General features: G+C 32.6%; 3 protein-coding genes across 6 annotated transcripts; 1 reads left to right on the top strand and 2 right to left on the bottom strand.

Annotated features, from left to right (window-relative positions):
* The first annotated feature begins 5182 nt into the window (after positions 1–5182).
* LOC113864813 (carboxypeptidase B2) lies at positions 5183–10879 on the top strand. The gene is made up of 11 exons (XM_027498952.1): positions 5183–5480; positions 5895–5952; positions 6041–6151; positions 6411–6548; positions 7206–7275; positions 7354–7409; positions 7675–7800; positions 8986–9125; positions 9814–9886; positions 9975–10049; positions 10407–10879. The coding sequence occupies exons 1-11, from the start codon at positions 5338–5340 to the stop codon at positions 10722–10724; spliced, it is 1308 nt and encodes a 435-aa protein (XP_027354753.1). The 5' UTR covers positions 5183–5337; the 3' UTR covers positions 10725–10879.
* Positions 10880–11108: 229 nt separating this feature from the next.
* Positions 11109–15117, bottom strand: LOC113864524 (pentatricopeptide repeat-containing protein At5g42310, chloroplastic). Of its 4 annotated transcripts, none has more exons than XM_027498342.1 (5): positions 13279–15117; positions 12566–12718; positions 12382–12453; positions 12007–12197; positions 11109–11663 (listed from the first exon to the last, which is right to left on the bottom strand). In XM_027498342.1, exons 1-4 carry the CDS (start codon positions 15016–15018, stop codon positions 12087–12089), a joined length of 2076 nt encoding a protein of 691 aa, XP_027354143.1. In that variant the 5' UTR covers positions 15019–15117; the 3' UTR covers positions 11109–11663; positions 12007–12086. The 4 variants fall into 4 exon arrangements, with proteins under 4 accessions (XP_027354143.1, XP_027354144.1, XP_027354146.1 ...); XM_027498343.1 differs by having other exon boundaries at positions 11333–11663; positions 12828–15092; XM_027498345.1 differs by having other exon boundaries at positions 11382–11663; positions 12566–12686; positions 13279–15092.
* A 1471-nt stretch (positions 15118–16588) lies between these two features.
* Positions 16589–20561, bottom strand: LOC113865203. The gene is made up of 7 exons (XM_027499609.1): positions 20197–20561; positions 19617–19706; positions 19451–19531; positions 18900–19031; positions 18336–18554; positions 17772–17864; positions 16589–17098 (listed from the first exon to the last, which is right to left on the bottom strand). The coding sequence occupies exons 1-7, from the start codon at positions 20440–20442 to the stop codon at positions 16937–16939; spliced, it is 1023 nt and encodes a 340-aa protein (XP_027355410.1). The 5' UTR covers positions 20443–20561; the 3' UTR covers positions 16589–16936.
* Positions 20562–21886: the final 1325 nt, after the last annotated feature.

Below are 21886 nucleotides of genomic sequence, written 5' to 3'. Positions count from 1 at the left end.
CCTTTTAATTTTATTGGAAGAAGAGAATGAGTTTGAATCAGGAAGCGGAGCGTCTATAACGGTCATATTTTAGATCGGACGGGTCACAGTTGGTGATTTGAAACGGTGGATTGGGCCTCATTATGAAACCAGATTCTTTCTTTCTTTCTTTTCAGTTACGGCTTTGTTTTTATTTTATTGTTTTCTTTTTGACAAATGCGTAGGCCCTTTTCTTTTATTTGGTTCACTTCATGGTTTTCATTGATGGTAAATAATAGACACCATAACCACTCCATTTAAATACAAATATATGGGGTAGTTTTATTTGGTTTTGTTGTCTAGTGTTTGATGCTTCTGCTGACCGTAATCTTTTGTATTTATTTTATTAATTTTGTGCTTGAAACCTTGTTTGACTTTTGTACACTGTGGAAGAACAATTTAATGTGTTTCTAGAGAGGAATTAAAATGGTTTGATTAGAAATGATTTGTTTGGATATTCACTCCAAAATTAATTTAAAATTAATGAGTATTTCGAGCAAATTATGAAATTTTCAAATTAAATAAGATTTATAAACATAATTTCAACATTAAAAAATTGGTCTGTAAAGAATTTATGTAAAAAATATATTGAAATACAAGATACTTAACAATTTAAAAAATTAAATTGTTTTAAAAGGTTAAGTTTATAAATTGAAAATTAAGAACAGACTACATAACTATTTAGAGAATAGATAAAAAGATTAAGTCACTCCAATAAATATATATATAATTGATATAAATTGTTTTTTAAAATAGATAATTCACGAGTGTAATTGATTAGATGTAGAAAAAAAAAATATTGAAAATTTAAAAATATATGTTGTTAAATATTTAGAAAAATGAATTATTAAAGAAAGAAGTTAAAATAGTCAAGTCAAATATTCTTTTACAACATAAAAAGAAAATATATTATTTAATAGTGGAATTATATGTTATAAGAAAATATCTTAATATGACAATAAAAACTTAATTTGTTGAATCATAATAAAAGCTTTATTTTGATATGTAAAAAAATCATGTTAAAATAATTGATCAATGCAAATAAGATTTAAAGATAATAAACCCAATTTTTTGTTCACCCTTAACATTTACATTTCTCATATTAATGGCTCCTCCAAAGTTAAGTAGATGGTAGTACCTTGAAAAACTCAGGAAAATATAGATTTGACATTCAGGTTCTTTAGGTTTATGTAGAATATCTACTTGTTTATATGAGGTGATTCTAATATCCTTCCTTCTTTTGTAAGAAATAAAATAAAAATGTCTTTTTTAAAAGTTTTCAAACATTGTAAATCGTTGATCAAAATTTGATGGTTAAAAATAAAAGATAAGAAATTGGTGATACAAGTTACATTTAGAAATGATATATTAGTAATTTTGATGCCCATTCATTCGGTTCCTCTTCTTTGTCTTCTCCCTTTTCATCTTTTCCCTTTTCTTCTTCAACATTAATAACATAGCTCAGACTCAGGAAAAATATGAAAAAACACTAAAAATAAACTGGAAGCATAAATTAATATTCTGGAGGTGCGTCAACAAGTTCTTATCATTAGTCATGTTTTGTAATAAAAGGACACATATGTTAAATCATAGTAAATATAGATTTACCAAAAATTCTTATTGAATATGTTTATATTCTCTTCCTATCCTTGAAATACTACACACTTTGCTTAAGAAAATCAAGATTTGGTTAGAAATTTGCATCAAAAATTGCATCAAACTCATAGTCTTTCACAAAGTCATAGCTAGCAGATTTGAGATTCTCATCTTTATATTTTGGATTATGTTGATTCCCTTTTGACTTCATTTTGTGACCTAATTAACCATTGTCCCCTCTCTATGACGTATGATAAAGTATATAGTAACACCATCTCTTCCCACGCCTTCAAATGTGCCCCTTTACGTTGCTTTTTTCTACATTAGTTATCTAAGAAAATTCACATAGTTGTATATATATATACTTTCTACATTAATTCTCTAAAAAAATTGATGTAGAAAATTATTTGGTTTAAGTCGCTACTTTTACATTAGTTATCTGAGAGAATCCATTTAGAAGTTACGTTTTTTTCTTTTCTTTTTAATAAGTTACTTATGGATGAGCTCTTTCTCAACTTGCAATGTTGACGCATGTGTGTTCTACATCATTTAACTAGTTCGCTGATGTCATTGTCTCACAATCATATATTATATTATTTTGTGTGAAAGAACCGATTTGCTATGTACATGAATCTTGTATTCAATTCAAATCATATCAGTTCTAATTTATTATTCTTAATTTTTATTTGATATGACGAAAATAAAACTATAATCCATTGTACTATTATTGATATATTATATTTAAAATTTTGAATTTGATAAAATTAATATAAAATTATATCTGTATATATTTGATTTAAAAAAATTATATTATATAATTATTTTACATTCATATTATATTAAAATGAAATTGATATTTTTTTACTTTGTATTATTTATTCATTACACACTAGAATTCACCATTATGCCCAATCAGTCTGGGACGCATTGGCTTTTGTGTAGGTCACTAACTTAAAAATAATGAAATATAGATAGTTTCTATAATTGTTCATTACTTAAGAGATGTTAAATTGTGGTCACTGTGTAACAAATGTCTGGCAGACTTTTGCATTGGTTGTGTGATAAAACCAATGTCATTAGGCGACCATCTTTTACATTTGCGCGTGGACTTTATTTGCATTGGTTGTGTGGCAAAACTGATGTCATTAGGCAACCACTTTCTACATTTATCGCATGGACTCTTTTTGCATAGGTTGTGTGGTAAAACCGATGTCATTAGGCGATCATCTTTTAGATATTGCTCATGCATTCTACTTGCATCAGTTGTATGCTAAAACTATTTAGTGGCTTCCCCTCTTATCCCTTACCCTACTCTTTCATTTCTGCTGCAGCTTTCCCTGTTGTTTGTGGGATTAATTGATTGGATACCCAAGAACCATAATCTTGACTAGGAACAGCTTCTATGACGATAGGTGTAAAGGCATGATTAGTTCCACAAATCTCACTGCACTAACCATAATAAATCCCTTCTCATTGTACCAAAATAGAGATATGATTTAACGACTAGGTACAACATCACAAATGACATCTAAGGAAGGTACAGTCTAACTATGAGGTACATCAACAGGTGTTATAATAACACGCAGATGAGTTTTGGCTGGTACAACCACTCTATTATCCACTTCTAATAAATGTGATTGACCCAATTCTAGATCATCTTCTGGAATCGTATAACTATTAAAAGTGAGTGACTGTTCATCAGAACTGTTATAGTCTAAATACTCATAAGTCCGATACCATTGATGTCCAATAGCTTTGATAGTAATGGCCGGATCTACTACTACTTCGTCCATTGAGTATAACAGAACAAATGATGGTCATGTCCGCTCACGATAACCTTTTTCATATTGCGCATAAACTGTATTTAGATTGATTGGGTACTAAGGTAATGTCTCTTCTTTACAATTGTCTCGTATTAACCATATCTACATCAGATGTATGAGACGTATAATGTTAATGCAATTTTATGTACACAACTTGTTAAATTTACGTTATTAACCCTCTTCATTCCGCTCACTAATAACTCCTATTCACATTTATTAACTTTTTCAATATTTAATCTTAGTCATCTAATTTTAATCTGTCACGATCAACAACTCAGTTTTAATTATTAATCACTTATGCAAAAGTTATGCTTTAAAAAAATATTTTTTTTTTTAAAAGGAAGGATATTAGAACCGGCCTTTTATATGCTAAACTTCAAGCTATTTTCATAGTTTCACTTCAGCTTGGAATCTCGGTACTAAGAGAGTGGTTTGAAAATCTGATTCTGCTACCGTTTTTCGCTTTTCTTTTTCCCGGTAAATCAAGATGCTCTTTAATTTCATCCTTATGAAACTATAATTGAGAAGTTCAAAACCTTCTCCTCCAAGGATTGGGACTTGACTTTTACCCATACTTTGCAGGAAGGTTACTTTTGTGCAGAATGGTTGGTTAAGTATGATGCTCCATTAGACGTTCTATTCGTTTAATAGAAAACTTATTATCCTTAACTGAGCTCTTTAGTTCTAAGAAAAGTTGGTGATGTAGTTCATTTTAGAATTTAGTATTTTTTTTTGTCTATTTTTGTTTACACTTAAAAAATATTAATTAAGACCACGTATATATAATTGACACAGACACAAAATAAAAATAGACACAATTCAAGTTATAAAAATATTTTACTCACTAAAAAAAGTTGAATGTAGTATATAAAAAGCTGTATCTCTGAAATATGTTAATTGAAGTTTGATTTCATATTCTATAAATGAAATTTTTGTTAAAATGTACAAAATCTACTTTGCTTATTTTTACACCTTGAAAAAATAATATCTAGCTGTTAATTGAATGATACGTTTAGTATAAAAAAAATGCTCTAGTCTACGACCAAAATATTTTTAAAGATCTCATTGAGATTAGATTATTTGATTGAAGATGTCTGTCACACAATTTTTATAAGAATAATTTTTTTATTATATTATATTTACTTTTAATTTGATATTTTTTTAGTTTGTGCTATAATTTCAACAAATGAACAACGTTATAATTTCAAGCAATAGGTAGAACTTAAAAATTGAATTATCTAACTCATTTAAATTAATTTCTTGCCATCAGCGAAGTTTAGCGAATTAAGCTAAAAAAAGTAGATATAATGCATACTTATAAAAATGATATTTAAAAGTAATAATTATTTTTAATTATAATGGACATATTTCACATCAAATTTATCGTATCAGATTTTAAATATTTAAATTTGATTCTGACATAAAATTTAAAAATCAAATTTTATATTTATGGTACAAGTTTGAATCTCTCAAATTAAATAAACTCATTTTATCTATTCTAAGAACGAGAGATATGTTAAAAATTGTGCATACAAGAGTTAATTTAATTTTTTCTGTATAAACAATTGAAACAAATTGAAAAAGGTGAGATAAAAATACATCTCACCAATAAAGAAATGTATAGATGAATAAAAACACGTGATGTGACTTTCTAACTGGTTCAATCGAGACCACTGAACGTGGAAAAAGCATCATAGCATGCTCCGTTTTTAAAAGTCAGATCATGCGGTTTATATCTTGGAATCGCTTCCTCATAGTCATTGATGATTGGGGGCAGTAGAGAGAGAGTTAATAAATAAAATTAACAAATAATAACAACATCAAACATTGCATTGCCATAACAATGAAATGAAATTTAATCTGTTGATTCTTCATTCTGGATCTTCAATCTTGCCTTGCCATGGCTCTATCATTTTTTGCCTTCTTCTCAATCAGCATCTTCTCCCTCACTTCTTCCAGAGATCTCGTCTTGGTTAATGCCCAATCAGACAATCTCACTCAACCTTCAGTTACGCCAATCAACTACGATCTCTACCATTCCAGGTAACTCCTCTTGCAGCACTTAATCCCTGATCTACCTTCCTTTTCTTTTCCGTAGATTCGAATCGCTAGTTTTTAATTTGATAATTGAATTATGGAAATCGGTATATGCATATTTTTTCTTTTTTCTGTTTTTTGTTGGTAGTGCAGATCGCGTTTTATATCACCGTTAAGTTTAGGTTACGATTTTGTTGAATGAATCTCGCGGACGCTTTCTCGAACTATAGTTTTCCTTGTCTGTGTGTAATTTGACTTGCTTTGTCAATTGGTATGCTGTCTGCGAGGTTCTGATATTCTTATTTTGCTTTATGAATTGTTGTTTGTTGATGAAGCAATGTTTATGAAGCAATTTGGCCAGTTCAGTCTTTTTATGAAATTGTTTATTTGTTTGCTAAGCCCATTTGTGGGATTCTGCAGTGGCAATTTAATGGAAGAGATCAGGGCTCTGGTCCATCGTCATCCTGATAAACTCACTGTGGGTCATTTTTTATGAATCTAGTTTGTCTATTGTGTGTGTCTCACCTCTAGGATGCATAATTCGTAACTTTGTTGTTTCTTAATAGATGGAGGCAATTAAAGCTGGAAACAAAGGATACGGTGCTGAGGTTACAGTTGTGACTTATTCCAAGGGAAAGAAAGAGAATGATGAGAGACCAAAGTTTCGGATTCTTCTTGTAAGTTTCGTGTATTCATTTATGTTAATGACAACACTTTCATGTGATTAGGCAGTAAAATTCACATAAAATTGTATGTTATCCACTTATCCCTTGGATTCTTCTTCAAGTGTTGATAGGCCAGAAAGAGAAGAAGTTATGATAATATAAAATCACAACGGGGTTTTCTTTTAGAGAGAGCTATAATATGGCATGTAGTGGATAGTAATCTCAAATTGGTTATTCTGGTGTTTTTGACAGATGATTCCTTGTCTTCCAGAGTTTTGGGCAGCATGGAAGGGAGCTGATTACCTCAGAACTTGCTTTAAGGATTTTGTCTATCTTAAGTGAAGAAAAAATTCTGCCCAGCATGGATCAAGCTTCCTTAAACAGTGCGCTTGACCAGCTTATCATAAAGGTAGGTTGAAATTTCTCCCATAAGTATGCTATAATTATGAAATCCATTATGGAACATTGACTCTGATTAGCAATATGCTAGTGAAGTTTCAGAATAATTTATATGAAGTATTTAATGTAGTGCAGCGATTACATTAAGAGTCATTGTAATTTTTAAGTATCTTCCGTTCATATTCTTGAAGTTAGATCAGACATAATAACTCAACCCCAAAAACTATCTTCTTGATGTGTGATTGAGTTAGGCTAAGCCCAAATTCCAATATTTGGATTGGGTTGGGTTGACGTTTTTAACAATCAATGTTATCTACGATGAGTTCTTATATCACATTGGATTTTGATTAGCCTAACTTAACCATAAAAATTAGCTTGTGAGGTAAGGATTGTCCAAGCCTTTCTAAGTTTTACTTTAACTATACCTCCAGTTGATGTGAAATACCAACATCAATTATTATGTTGGGTGATATTGTTATTTTCCTCTTTATTATTTAATACCCTTGCATATTTGTTTCCTTAAGCATTTTTTGCCACTCAATTGATTGAAGGATTGTTACTATATCTTTAGTTGTATCATGAAGTTAGCAATGAAGAAAAGATCAGAGGAGAATTTAGATGTATTTGACTATTTGTCGTATAATGCTGATGCCTAATTATTTATCAGGTGGTTCCAATGGAAAACTTGAATGGCCGCAAACTTGTTGAAGCTGGAGATCTCTGTGAGAGAAGAAATGGTCTTGTATTTCACCTTTATAATCTATTGTGTAATAGTTGACTAGCTTTGAAAATGCCTGAGTAGTATTATGTAGCAGGTAGAGGAGTTGATCTCAACCGGAATTGGAGTGTAGATTGGGGCAAAAAGGAGAAGGTTCAATTTGCATCTATGTCTCAGTTCATATTAAATAGTGGTGTTTTTCCTGTGTCTATTATTGACTTGCAACTTGTGGATAAGTTGTGATAATAGAAGTGTATAGTATGGCACTCAAATAGATTTTTATCAGATAAAATTTATCATTTTTTTTGTTGTCTGCCTGTGAATCTATTTGCTGATCTCTTTCTTTTTCAGCAGTATTCCAAATGCTAAATATTTTTTATACGTCTCTTTTTCATTTTCATCATTCTCAAATCAATAGGATTATGATCCATATGAGGAGAATCCTGGAATTGCTCCATTTAGCGAGCCTGAAAGTCAAATTATGCGGAAACTTGCCATATCTTTTGAACCACATGTATGGATTAATGTGCACTCTGGAATGGAGGTAAGTTCAGTTCATTTTTCACCTGTTTCTAAAACCAAATGGTTGTTCCCTTAGATTTCTTATCCACAGTTGTGCTTTAATTCAGGATCTGCACATTATATAACCCAAGCAAGAATTCTTATTTGTAATTGAATTGCTGACCGTAGTTCGTACCTGTTCTTATAGATTCTTAGTATTATGCATCGATTTCTTTACAGTCTTTCAAACATATTCCTTTATGTCATGGCTCAAATATTCCTTTATAAACGCTTCCTTTAGTATTTTGAGAACCCTTGTGGCTTACAAACCGCCATGCTTTCTGCCACCAGAAATGGCATCACTTGGGATTTTGCCAACCTGATGTGCATTGCAATTTTGTCTTTCCAAAGCATGAATTTTTCACAATAATTAACCAGCTCGAACTAACATGATAAATTAGCATAACCTATAAAAGTAAGTCTCTGTCTTAAAAAATGACAACTGAACATTTGACTTAATTCTGGTTCATACTTTTTTTAATGTCTCACTTCCAACTCAAGCTTCATATTTGATCCTTCATCTAATCTGAGCAACCATGTGCACTAGTACTCTTGTTCTATTCCCCATCTTTAGCAAATTATTTTCTTGAAAACCTAATTCTCATTTTACGAAGCATATAGTTTTAATCAGCCTGAATCAATGTTAAGCTTAAGACTCCACCAACATTTGTCATACTTTTATGCAGCTGAAAGTTGCAAAACAGAGGAAGTGTCAATTTAAATATTAGGATGGGCATTCGTTATAGACTGTACATACTTGACTATTATCTCCTGCTCTTTCCAGGGACAGATGCACGTTTAGCAATGTGGGGATACAAGCCCTCGCTCTTGCCATGAAATAAAAATTCTTTAATACTACAATACAATAGTGTTAAGTTTGTTACTAAAGCCTCATTCTCCATCACGTTAATTTTTATCATATTATTTATCTCTTGAAGAGATATGTGTCTTGTCTTCACTACCAAAATTTATGGATCTGTCACTGGATCTCAATCTATTATTTAATACTATTGTTGTGGTTGGTGTTATTACTGCTTTTACATCATTTGACAGTGCTTATGGGCAAATGTGTAAACTGCATTATTTTTACTTTGATCAACATGGTAAGGAACCATTCAGATATCACCTCAGATGACAATTGTCACTGTCCTTTTTCCTCCCTCTGCAGGCTCTTTTTATGCCATACGATCATAAAAATATAACACCAGATGGATTGCCATTGCAACGGATGAAATCATTGCTTGAAGAAGTAAACCATCTCCATTGCGAAAACCGTTGCATGATTGGATCTGGAGGCGGTTCTGTAGGGTTAGTTGGTTTTTATTTGAATATGATGTGGATTGATGCAAATTTTCATTTGGCCTAGTGTTTGTATTTTATATGTGTTTGCATCTGCTATCTATCTTCGTTGCTAAAAAAAAATGCACCGTTGGGTCCAGAGTTGGTTCAGTAGGGTTAGTTGATCTCTGGTGGAAGTGGAATATGAGTAATGAATGGCTGCCAAATTGTTTGAAGTTATATGTTTTCTTCTGCCTTCTATCCCTGGCTCACAAGTGATATCCATTTTACTAAATGTTATGACCAGAGGAGAAAAATTGACATTGCAGTTTTTTGTGTCAATTGTTTTGTTTTGTTTTGACTGTGTGGAACAAAATCAAAGTTTGAGTTAGATGGGATGGGAGATATACCCTTGCTCAAAACACTGCAAATCTATAATAACCTTAACTTGTTGATTTGCAAGTTGTACTCAAATGGCACTTGCTGATTGGAATTAACTTTTGAGGGTCTCAATTATTCTAATGCTTTCGATAATTTGAATTTATAAGTGGTAACTCAGCACCGTTTTTTTAGGTGCGATAAATTTAAGAATAAAAATTGTAAATTTTTGAATTACAAAATATACAATCTGTTAGTGCCTCAAACTTACTGGCCTTGAGATAGTCAAATTGCCATCTATTCGTCACTCTTTGCTCAAGTTTTGAACTTGCTTATCCAGGTATTTTGCACACGGGACAGCAACTGATTTCATGTATGACATTGCGGGGGTTCCCATGGCTTTCACCTTTGAGGTTTGTGTGCCGAACTTCTCTTTTTGTCTGCTGGGCTTTTTACCTTTGATTTTAGGTGGTGTCCTTACGTCTTTTTATTGACTGGCAGATATACGGAGATGGAACAGCCTCATTAAGAGACTGTTTCAAAATGTTCAATCCCACCGACCTTGCTAGCTACAATGTATGTTACTTTAACTCAGCAAATGATCATTCCATTCCTTCTGTTTTTTATTCCTTTACTCTAAAGAATTTTTTTAAAAAATAAATGAATAAATAAAAAAAATTAAATTTACAATTAAGGTGAGGGAGAGAGAACAAATCTTAATGCAACGATAAACGTTACTGCTGCCATAACCTAGATGTTGTAGGTTCAAATTTTGGAAACAACATCTGCTTGCACGGGTAAGGTTACATATCTCCCCTCCCGAACCCCACTAGGTGTCATGATCTGTATTACCTTTTACCATAAAGATGAGGGAGAGCATTTTTAAAAAGTGGGACAGCAATGATTATAAATATTTTATTTTGTCATTTTCAGAGAGTTCTCAGTGACTGGTCTGCAACATTCTTTACAATTTTCAAATCGGTGCCGCACCAGCTTGGTGAGATCCATTCAAAAGCTTCTATTTTTAAGTTGGATAAGTTGGTATCAATTGATGAATATCTAGATGGGTATTTGATGGAAAGAAGAAACAGATATGGAAAGAAGATGGAAGTGCTTGAGCTTGGAATGCAAGAAATAAGAACATATTTTAGGCTGTTTTTATTATCTTCAGTATTACTAATGTTCATGTTCTGTTCTAGAATTTCAAAAAGCAAGTGTAGTAGACCTATTGTTTCTGCTATGCCTCTTTAAAATTAGGTCGTAGGTTAAATTGTATATCCAATTTTGACAAAAAAAAGTTGTAAGTTAAATTGTTGTCTGTATTATTACGTAACGCAAGCCTTTCCTTTCAGGCTATATAATCTGATTCTTTATTGTGCCCAACCCAAGGATAAACGAACTTGTTGCACGGGTAATTTTCTTTTATGTAAATAATTTATTCTTATGTGAGTTGAAATATCCTGCTTTTAAGGGAGAATCTTGTCTTTTAAAATTGATATGCCGGAAGATAGAAGTTCCTCTTTTGGAAGAGATATCCTAATAGATGTATAAGAAATGGGCACAAAGTTACAGGTGCAACGGCCTGCATACCCACAAGGTGGCTCTTTCAGTCAGGCACAAGCAGTGCAATTGCATAATAACTAGGTCTTGTCTTCAATTGACATGCCAAATAAAAAAATAGTTATATATATCCATTTTTGAAGAAAAAGCAGGATTCGAGGTCTGTTTGTATTGCACACCCATTTTTCACCCGAAGACAACGTGCCTGGACTCTGCAAACCCTGTTTCTCGTGTTAAGCAAACAGGGTCTCAGTAAGTCAGTCCTATACGTAACTACCGCGACTACAAAAAAACATTGGGGATGTAAATGATATGCATACAGACTCACTCTTTTCTCTTTTTCTGATGTACAACTCAAATTTATGAACATGAAATAAGCATTTCAACATATAAATTTACTTACATTAAACGTATGATACATAAATCACAAAGATTGATGATAAACGTGGTTCCACATTACAGGGAGCCAATTAATTTTCTAGGCGTTCCATGTCGTGATTTCTGCAACTTTATTTCTCATTCAGGCACTGTTGGGGCATACATATCCAGCATGACATCGCACAAATGTATCTACGGTGCGTTGTTTACGCTGGTCTATAACAGTAATCATGGTATTGCTATTACATAAACCTGAAAATTTTAAAAGTTCATCATAATTTGAGCTTTTCAAATATATACCGTAAAATAAACATGAAAGAGACTTACATTTTGCAAAAATAATCACACAAGCACCACTTATTACATCAGTAACAATATTAATATTTTTTTACCGAGATAATCAATATAAATTTTATATTTTGTGGGACAAACATATCCTTTTCAACGGAAAGCCAAATAATAAACGAGCCAATTTCGGACCAATTATTTGATTTGGCATAAAACCCATAATGCAGTTAGCAAGAAAAAAATCATTTCAAAACTAAGGCCTAGTGGCCTGCAACTGTAAGCAGAAAGGCTGCAAGTTAGCACTAACCTTCAAAATTATAATTGAGTAAATCGGGTGAGCAAATTTGACTCTTTTGTCTTTGTGAAAGAGTGTTATAGATAATTTAACTATGATTTCAGTGTCTGCTTCATGTATCTAAGAGCAGACCGCAGCATTGCTCTAGCTTTTCTATCAGGAGTGCACCCAGACATTACCATTTCTTCATACACAGCAGGAACCTGTAACCCAAATAATGCAGCATAATTCAGGCAATGAAGTTGATTCACATTAAACCACAAAAAACTTATAACAGGGCAAAAAATTCTCACCAAAGTTGCCCATTATTTTTCTTCCATGAAAAATCACACTATCATCCATGTAGGGATAACAAAAAGTGACTGTGATAATGTTAATATTATGTACCTTTTGGAACTTTTCAACACGAACCAAAGCTTTCATAAGTGTAGTATAAGTAACTACATCAGGTTCTACATTCTGCAGTTAATACAAACAAGCACGTTAGTACTTGATGAAAGACAACTTAATAACCATAAAAAAGGGTTTAGCAAGAAAAGGAGAAAAAACATGTGAAAAAAAAAAAACATACATTTTCTTTCATGTACTGCAGCACAGCAAAGGCTTCCGTATCCCTTCTATCTTCACCAAATGCATTAATTAACGAATTGAGAGCTAGAAGACTGGGTGTCAGCCCCTCAGTTGTCATCATCCTGAATGCATTTACTGCTTGTTCAGACAAACCCTGTACAAAGCATGCCAAATACCACTGAATTTATCACTTAACCAATTCATTCATCAAATACGAGCTAAAGATGACATTTTGAACAAACATCCAGTCCATTCCCATTTACCATAGCTAGTGTGCTCAACACCATTCAATGGAAGAAGAATAAAGAACCAGCCAGAGTCAGTGGATTGCCCAACAAAAAAATTACAATTGATGTCTGTCAAGTGTCAGCACGACAATGTAATATCAGGTTTTGAAAAAAACTATTCAATAGTGCTTGATCCCAATGCAAAATAAGTAGGCACAGAGGACTTTTTTGAGATTTCATGGTTCAAAGAGTACTGTGACACAAAATGGCAAGTTGGGATTGAGTGAATGAATTTTAGCCTTCAGTCATGAAAAGGTTGACAAATGAAAGACTAATAACATTCATGTCAGAAAAACTAGTAAGGTGTAGACAGGTAAACTTCCTCATGAAAATGTCATATCAGTTTACAAAAAATGCAACCAGCGTCACATTGGTGCATACAAACTAGTAAATGGCAGTTGTTGACAGACTTCACAGAACAACATACCTTCTGTGCATAGGCATTTATCAGGGCATTATACATGGTCGAAGTCGGCTTGAACCCCATAGATTTCAAAACCTCTAAGCAATCCATTGCATCGCCAAATCGTCCCGACCTTCCATACACATCAACAAGAGTTGTGTAGGTTATTGAATTGGGAAGCAACCCCTGACTCTGCATTTTGCTCAACAAATCACTTACTCGGTCCCACCTTTCCTGTTCCCCCATAGAATTGATCATAATGTTATACGTGGTGGTGCAAGGCAAGTACCCACTCTGCTGCATTTCCCGAAACAACTCCTCCGCCCTATCGTGGCGGCCTGACTTACAATGACAATCAATCAACGTGTTCCAAGTAACAGTATCAGGCCGAATCCCCTCAGACAACATTCTCTCGAACGTTGCCATGGCATGATCTAGACAATTATACTTCCCAAATGTATCAATCATCACATTGTAAAAATGCCTATCTGGCATCACTCCACTATTCTTCATCTCCTTCAGAACCTGAAACGATTTCTGCCACTCCCCTTTATCACGATAGCTCGCCAAAATTCTACTATAAACATACGAATTAGGTTGCACATTACTCGCCTCCATCTCCTTCAACACAATCCTCGCACTCTCCCACCTCCCCGCGTGTGCATACGCGTCAATCAACAAACTATAAGTTTGTTCATCAGGCATAACACCAGCTTTCTCCATTTCAGACACAACAAACTCTGCATCTTTGAGCGAACCCGTTTTCACGTATCCTTTGAGCAATGCGTTATAAGCTTTGGTTCTCGGTTCCAAACCGTTCTCTTTAATCTCCTCAAACAATGCTTCAGCTTCCTGAGTCCGACCCGAATTACCCAACGAGTGAATAACAGCAACGAACGTCGCTGACTTGGGGCTCAAGCCGTTACCCTGAGCCATGGCTAGGAAACGCATGGCTCGGCTTGGGTCACCGGCTTTTGAGAACCCTAAGATGATGTCATTCATGAGATGACCGTCGATTTCGATTTTATCGCTTTCGATTTCTCTGTAAAGCTTTTGCAAAATGGGAGAGTCAATTCTGTTAGAGCGCGTGAGGTACTGAATGATGGAACTGTAGTTCACAAAATCCGGTTGGTAACCGTCGCGGCGCATTCTAGACATTAAGTTAAGTGCCTTCTCGACGTCGCCGTTTCGAGCGCACGCGCCGATTAAGGCGTTGTAGGTGAGAGGAGTGAGAACTTGTCGCTGAGAGAGCAAAAAGGCCTCGTAGAGCTTTTCGGAACGGCCAAGCGCATTGATGAGGATAGAGTAGAGAAGCTCGTAGGAGAAGCAGAGGTTGTGTTTCTGTAGCCATGAAACGACAGCGTATGCGAGTGAGATTGAGGATGAGGATGAAGAGGAACAGAGGGATTTGAGGAGCGCGTGCCAGAGTGGGGCAGGGACAGCACGGTATGACTCGGCGAGTTGAAACTCGGTTGAGTCGAGTGAAGTGGGTGAAAGCGAGTTGGGGTCGGACTCGGGGGTGGTGGATGGGTCGGAGAGGAAACGGAGGAGGGGTGTGAAGTCGTAGCGGCGGTTTTGAAGGGAGAGAATGTCGTCGGGACCTTCGTCGAGGATTGTTGGTTTGGTGGAGAAGGCTAAGGGGTTTGCGGAGGATTGCGGGGGTTGGAAGACATGGTAGTGACGGTGGAGTTGAATGGGGAAATAGTTTGTGTGATTGTGGATGGAAGGGAATGGAGTAGTTAGCGGTGGTGGCAAAACCAACATGTTATCATGAATCACTAACTCAGTGAGATAGAAGAGGGTGAAGCTGGTTTATCACCACCCAGTACCCACCATGGATGGATTATTGGATTGGAGAGACATTCGTTTTCTTTATTATTATTATTATTTTATAAAGCAATTAGAGATATTAAAGCTAGTTAAATTAAACAAAAATGTTAACATTAGCTTTTAAAATTACTTTTAAATATTTTAAAGAGTAATTTTTATTTAAAATAAAAACATTATATTTTTTCTATTTTTCTATTTAAGAGAGAAAAAAAATTTCTATTTATTTTTCTGTGTCAAGACAATATTAACCACTGCTCTTCTATTAATGTCTTTTTATTCATTTAAAATATTTATAATATTTGATTAATTTAAATGTGAAAAAACTCATTAATAAGAATAAAATATTAAATTTAACAATAAATTTTAATAAAATAATTACATTTTTTTTTAATTGTATAAATTTTTCTTAGAACAGATAAATGAGAATAAAAATAATATTCATTATTTTTTAAACATAATAAATATTTTTTTTAAAAATTACTATTTTTAAAAGTTTCAGATTAACCTGATTTGAAAATATAAAAAAATACGTATATCTTTATGAACATAACAAAAAACAATATAAAAATAAGTTTTACTTTTAAGAGCCTTAGTCCTAGCCCTATTTTACGGTGCACAACTAAAAAATTATCAAAGTTCAATATAAATAATGAAAATTAAAGTAGAAAGTAAAAGTATAATTAAATTGATTTTGTAATACTAATATTTAATACATTATTGTAATAACTAAAGTGCATATTTAAAAATACGTGATAAATTCAACGAAGACAGTATAATTAGTAATGTTAAAATAAGCATAGATATACTCTCATCTTAATGTGAACGAAGCATGGTAGAAGTGCCATGGAAGCTTTGTACGTTTAAGAGCAATTTAAGAACTCACCAATATTGTAAGTTGTAACAGAGCTGCTTGAATACTAGGCTAAAAGTAAACTACAAGAATATGGGTCTAATGTCCCATGGCAGTCAATAGCTAGATTTCAGTTACAAGGTTCGTCACGTATAGGGAATATCAGCTTTCGAACCCTGGAAAATTTTTAGTTCTTTAGGTACATGAAACTTCAATTTATATAGCAATATCAACTTATGTATGGATAATTTCTCTCAAACTTGAAGTTTTTAAAAAATTAAAAATAAAGAAAAAGTTACCAAATTATATATATATATAACCGCATAAAAGTCACTACAGAAGGGCCTTAGTTTGTTCTTTACTCTGTTCGTTTTCTGCTTTACTATTTTTGTTGTATTTTGAGCAGAAAATATTTTGCTCTATCATGTTCTTTGTTGAAACATTGAAATGTCACTCTTGGAGTTTGTCATTCTCCATTGTCTAATGTATGTGCTCCAAGGCTGTTCTCAGGACTTTCTTTGACAAAAAAAAAAAAAAAAAAAAGAAACTAGAAGATTACTGCTGCCCACTCTACCACATACACAAAATTAGGGGGGGGGGGGGGGGGGAAATATATATATATATATATATATATTTCATATGGATGTATTCTGGCGAATATGAAATACTGTAAAATGAAACCAGCAATCACTGCTGCCTTAAAAAAATCCACCACAGTTCAGCCTGTCAAAGAAGTTACATAAAAATCAAAGCATAGCACATCTTCAGGGGATCAACCTTGATATCTTTGTCACTATAATTGTGAAGAAAAGTTTTAGTACCCAAAAGTAAAAAAAGTTTGATCAGATATATCAATTATAGTAGGAGACCAGTCGTTCAGGGCCGTTGAAAAATGCAGACTTCTCCTTTCAGCCAATCAACAAAAAGTGCAAAATCTAATGCGGCACTTGGCTCCAACTTGGGAGCATCAGTATTTCGATTACCTACTTTATTCAACACTGCTTAAACATTTTCACCTGGCGGCAATTCAGCCAGCTTTGGAGGGGTGCCAAGTACTCTTTCCATGTCATAACGAACTTCAATATTGCGAATGCTGTAACCAACCACCATTAACCAGTAAAGCAGCTTGGCAAGTTCAGATGCACTGGTCTCGGTCACGCTAGTCTATAAAATCAGAACTGAAACAAGTTACACAGAAGTCTCGAATGATACCACTCATAGTAATAGTATGCAAAGAGAAAGCTGTTCACCCTCTCACAAATACAATAATCACATAAAAAATAGGTCCATAAATCAATTTGAAGAAATCTATATCCGGTTGCCTCAGTTCATGCAAAAAAGAAATCTGTTACCAATTTCCCTAATATCACATCACCATATTATTAGTCAGGACTTGGGAAATTGCCTCTATGCTTTAACTCAGTTCACTCAGTTAAAGAGCACATGCTACAAATTCAATTATTAAAAGTCAGGACTCAAAAAGGTAAAGCACCCTAACATAAAGTAACAGATAATATATCATGAGGTCAGCAATGATTAGGGTAGTTGCTGTCAAAAGTTCACTTTTCAGCAACTTTCTGTCCAAGTAATATGGCTTTGATCTTACATACCAAACCAAAAAAGAGTTCCTTTTCAATATTAACACTTAACACCTACAACCCAAAAATACTCCACAATTAAAACTTTCAATAGTAACCTAGATAATAATAGTGAGTAGGGAAATATTAATTTAGAGGTTAAGACAACTTGGACAGATGACAAGAGTAAGGTGGGATTAAGTCTAATTCAATAATCAGATGTAGACCAAAAAGGAGAGAGAAATATGGAGTATACAAACCTTCATTTGGCTAGGATCTGAAACAGCCAGTAGGCGCTTTATAAATGTGTTCATTGCAAACACAACATCCTCCCCAGCACTGCTAGTCAGTTCCTAAACAATAAAATGAAGGATTATTGTGGCAAATCATTGACATATTTTAATAAATGAAGGTCCTAAATTCTAACTGCAGAGGTTGAGGAAAACATAAATCAGTTAAGTTGAATATGCAGTATGGGAATGTCAAATCATGAAATCAATAGTTACAGAATCACAATCTCTAGAGCACCTATGCAAGTCATTCAACAACAGTGGATACATAACTGTGATCAGTATATTAATACCAAAGCAATACCTAATTATGAACAGAAATCTATTAACAGAGTGTTCAATAATGATTAAACAATTGCGAAAATCAATCCTCAACGAATAATTAATTTGCATAAGTCCATATTTTTAGAACTAATCCCAATGAAAGCTGCAGCACAGATCAACATGCAAAAATTTATACTAAGCAGATGGCACACATCAGCTGGATAAAGGGAGGAGAGTATTTTATCTTGACAAAAGGAAAGTAGAATTAACCTTCAAATTTCGGGGCTCAAGAGACTTTAGATATTCCAACAGTTCATTTTGTGCATTGCTAGATTGTCTCCCAACTTGATGATTCAGCTCCTCAATCTCTGCTTCAAGTAATTCAATGTACTTTTTGGCATCAATTCTCTCCGGCCCAGAAACATTGTTCCATCGAATGACTTCACCTGAAACATTTTTTTGTGTACCAGGTGCATAGTCTGGCACATCCTACAACATTTTAAGCGTATATATCAAAAAATGTACAAATTGAAGCATCCCTTGAATTTACTTGTTGCCATCAAAATGTAGAGTCTAAAGGAAAAACACAATGCCATTTAGCAATCAAAGCAAATTTTTTAACACCAAATTCCCAAAATCCTCTTAATTCTTAGGCTCAAGTTAACTTACCCAAAAACAAGACTTCACAATTTTCTCATTCCCCTAAGCCTAAATGTTAATAGGGAAAGGTAGTAAAAGGATTGGAAGCTACTAGACCACAAGGTCCAAATAAGTCATCTGACCACCAGAATGAGCAAAACGCACCCTTCAAAAAAGAGAGAGAAACAATGTTACCTTTTTATCTTGCACTTCAGGAAGGGCAACTTGTTGCAAACTTTCTTGCAACTCCAAACGGTATTGGGCATTCTTGAACATGTATCCAGTCATCATGACACTATACATCAGCTGTGCAAGGTTTTCAGCTACCTAAATAAAAGCCAAATGATTCCACTGAAATATATGAGATGCATGGAGCAAGATAAACAAAAAGGAATGCAATTCAATCCAGCTGCATGGCTCAATACTTCTTTGCCCATTGGACCATCTTGTGCAAAAAATATGTTATTCTCACAACACCAGAATGGTCATTGGCATCTATAATATTTCTTAGTAAATTCAGACGAGTAGTACCATAAGGGGGATAGTGATTGAAAACACTTCATGAAAAACAGAAATTTCCGGAACCAGTACATAAGCGAAGTCTCCCACTTCATAAAAACAGTTCATCAAAGCAACCAAAGGAGATTAGCTATCCACTCAAACATAACCATCATAGCTTGCAGAAATAGCTTATCATCAAATAGTAAAAGTTAAGCAAGGTAAGAAATAAACTCATAAAATCTTACAGTGGTAATTGTTACAGCAAAAAATTGAGGGGGCAATGTTCCAATCATATTTGTCACTGTTTGTCGCATAGCATCCACAACCTGAGCACCAATATAAGTTTCATTCAATAGGAGGGCGTAGCATGAAAAAAATCAATACCGTGTCCACAGCAAGAAAACAACATACCTGTTGAGGTGCTCTTTTCACAAACAATTCCATAAATTCTGGCTGCACGTTCTTAACATATTCCAGTAAAATTTCTCTTCTGCTCTTCGACTGGTGATTTCAAAACATATAATCATTAATCAGGAACACAGACAGATAACTTATCAGACAGAAGTAAATACTTGTGTCCTGAATAATTTATTTTCTGTACAGAACCTAGTTTAACTTTATATCTACCAAAATAATCACTACAATTCTGAAGAAACTTAGAATTTCATATAAATGTTGCAGCAGTAGCAGTTCCCAGTAATGACTCAATAATAAAGTAAATTGGAAGAAAATTAAGAAAGAATACATTTGATTCAAAACCACACGTAGTAGTAGGGTTATAAACATAAACCATATCGTCTCCAATCCTATATGATAGTCTAAAAATTAGATATATCCATTCACTGATTCAGCATCACACTACCTAATCCAAGGGCTTTCTTTACACAAGTCATAAAATAATTTTTATATTCAAATAAAAATACATAGCATTGAAAAATAAATGGGATAGGGGTAACATTGAATTTAAAATAGTAAGAAGAAGAATCAGTACTAGAGTGCCATTAGGGGGCTTGGAATCGCCAGCACTAGCAGGATTGGAAGCGTCATTGTTGGAGGAATCATATGCTTCAACTCTGAAGCCAAGTCTTCCTTTATGCTTTGAAGTTCTGGGAAAGCTAATTGATGTGAGGGAACGAGATGGGAAAGGCACGAAAGAAATTGAAGATGAAGAAGTAGAAGTTGAAGAAGATGAAACTAAGTGAGGTATGAAGAAGGGTTTTAGTGTCAACGAATACATCGTCAATTAATTTCCACTACGAGGTTTCACAGTTTCTCCCTTGGAAATGGAGCGGCATTCTTCTGCTTCCCACTTCCCTGGGATGAGGTTCCGTATTTTGCACCTCCCACGTGTTTTGCACGTGCAACATTCTTAATTGTATCGTATTATTATCAAGTAATTTAATTTTAAAAGGGATGGTTTGAAAAAATATTAAATATTTTTAATTCATTTAAACATATCAATAATATAAAAATTTGTTATGTTATCGTACAATGTATTAACATGCAAAAAAATATTAATTTTTATTATAGTTAATATAAAAAATATATCAATGATGTATGTAAAAAAATTTACCACAATAATATTTTAAAATTTTAACTCTTAAAAATTATATATTAAATTTTATTATTTTTAATATGATAAACATTTTTTATAGTTAAAAAATTAATTTAAACTGTCATAAAATTAAAGTTTAATTATATTTTTTATTTTATAAAAGTGTATTTTTTTAAGATAAATCTTTAAAAAATTATTATAATTTTATCTATACTATTTTTAAAATATAAATTTCTACTTAAGAATAAGGATAGAAACAGACTCGATTAAGTTAAACTTTACATAAATAGATTTGACTTATTTAATAATTTTAAAACTTAAGTCTAACTTATTACTTTTTATAAATTTTTTATTAAGTATAACCTAACATTTTTTAAAATTTAATTTGACTTCTTAACTTGTTTAATGACTTACATCATATCGAGATATTAAATAAATTATTGATATTTTTTATAAATAGACTATTAAATCATTTAAATAAGTGTATATTTTAAAAGCTATAAGATTTATATATAAATAAATTATTAAAAAAATATTCAACATATTAAATATATATAATAAAATTACATATTTTTATTTATCACTTTCAAATCATATGTTTAATTTAAATAAGTAAATTATTATACATATAAAAAATATAATAAAATGAACATCAATTTATAAATCATTAAGCAAATCTAATAGTATAAAATCTTACACATTAAATCAACAAATACAATATAAATAAATAAGTTTTAGACCTAAAATTAACAAATGCGATAAACACAAATTTAAAATACATAAATAACAATATTTTTTTATACAAGATATATGAAAATTTTTAATAAGCATAACTCTTTTTTTTTATAAGGTATGTAATAGAGACATTTTTCAATTATAAGTAAAAGGATTATAATTTTTAATTTAAAATTTTATTATTTTAAAATTTAATCAATTTAATATATTATTGTATTATTATTTTTATATGCAAATTATTTAATATATTATTATAAATTTTATGAATTTTAAATAGGTCATTTTAATTGGTCTAATCAGTTTTTTTGAAGCTTAAACATAACTTATTTAATTAGTTAAATTGTTTAAAAAACTTAAATTAAATTTATTAATTAAATAGATTAAGTTCAAC

Source organism: Abrus precatorius, unplaced genomic scaffold (assembly GCF_003935025.1).
Source record: "Abrus precatorius isolate BTA unplaced genomic scaffold, Abrus_2018 Scaffold4, whole genome shotgun sequence".
Classification (NCBI taxonomy): domain Eukaryota; kingdom Viridiplantae; phylum Streptophyta; class Magnoliopsida; order Fabales; family Fabaceae; genus Abrus; species Abrus precatorius.
Note: the sequence above shows the minus strand (reverse complement) of the source record. Positions and strands in the feature narration are given on the sequence as shown.

What these genes read in the sequence shown, in the direction of transcription:
- LOC113864813 (XM_027498952.1), top strand. Translation starts at nt 5,338, where the DNA reads ATGGCTCTATCATTTTTTGCCTTCTTCTCAATCAGCATCTTCTCCCTC. An exon ending in TACGATCTCTACCATTCCAG is followed by an intron (nt 5,481 to 5,894) that starts GTAACTCCTCTT and finishes GGGATTCTGCAG; the next exon opens with TGGCAATTTAATGGAAGAGA. An exon ending in CAAAGTTTCGGATTCTTCTT is followed by an intron (nt 6,152 to 6,410) that starts GTAAGTTTCGTG and finishes CTTGTCTTCCAG; the next exon opens with AGTTTTGGGCAGCATGGAAG.
- LOC113864524 (XM_027498342.1), bottom strand. Translation starts at nt 15,018, where the DNA reads ATGTTGGTTTTGCCACCACCGCTAACTACTCCATTCCCTTCCATCCAC. An exon ending in TGCAGTACATGAAAGAAAAT is followed by an intron (nt 12,454 to 12,565) that starts GTATGTTTTTTT and finishes TATTAACTGCAG; the next exon opens with AATGTAGAACCTGATGTAGT. An exon ending in GTGTTGAAAAGTTCCAAAAG is followed by an intron (nt 12,198 to 12,381) that starts GTACATAATATT and finishes TTTGGGTTACAG; the next exon opens with GTTCCTGCTGTGTATGAAGA.
- LOC113865203 (XM_027499609.1), bottom strand. Translation starts at nt 20,442, where the DNA reads ATGTATTCGTTGACACTAAAACCCTTCTTCATACCTCACTTAGTTTCA. An exon ending in TTGCTGTAACAATTACCACT is followed by an intron (nt 19,032 to 19,450) that starts GTAAGATTTTAT and finishes GCTTTTATTTAG; the next exon opens with GTAGCTGAAAACCTTGCACA. An exon ending in TTGAGCCCCGAAATTTGAAG is followed by an intron (nt 17,865 to 18,335) that starts GTTAATTCTACT and finishes TTTATTGTTTAG; the next exon opens with GAACTGACTAGCAGTGCTGG.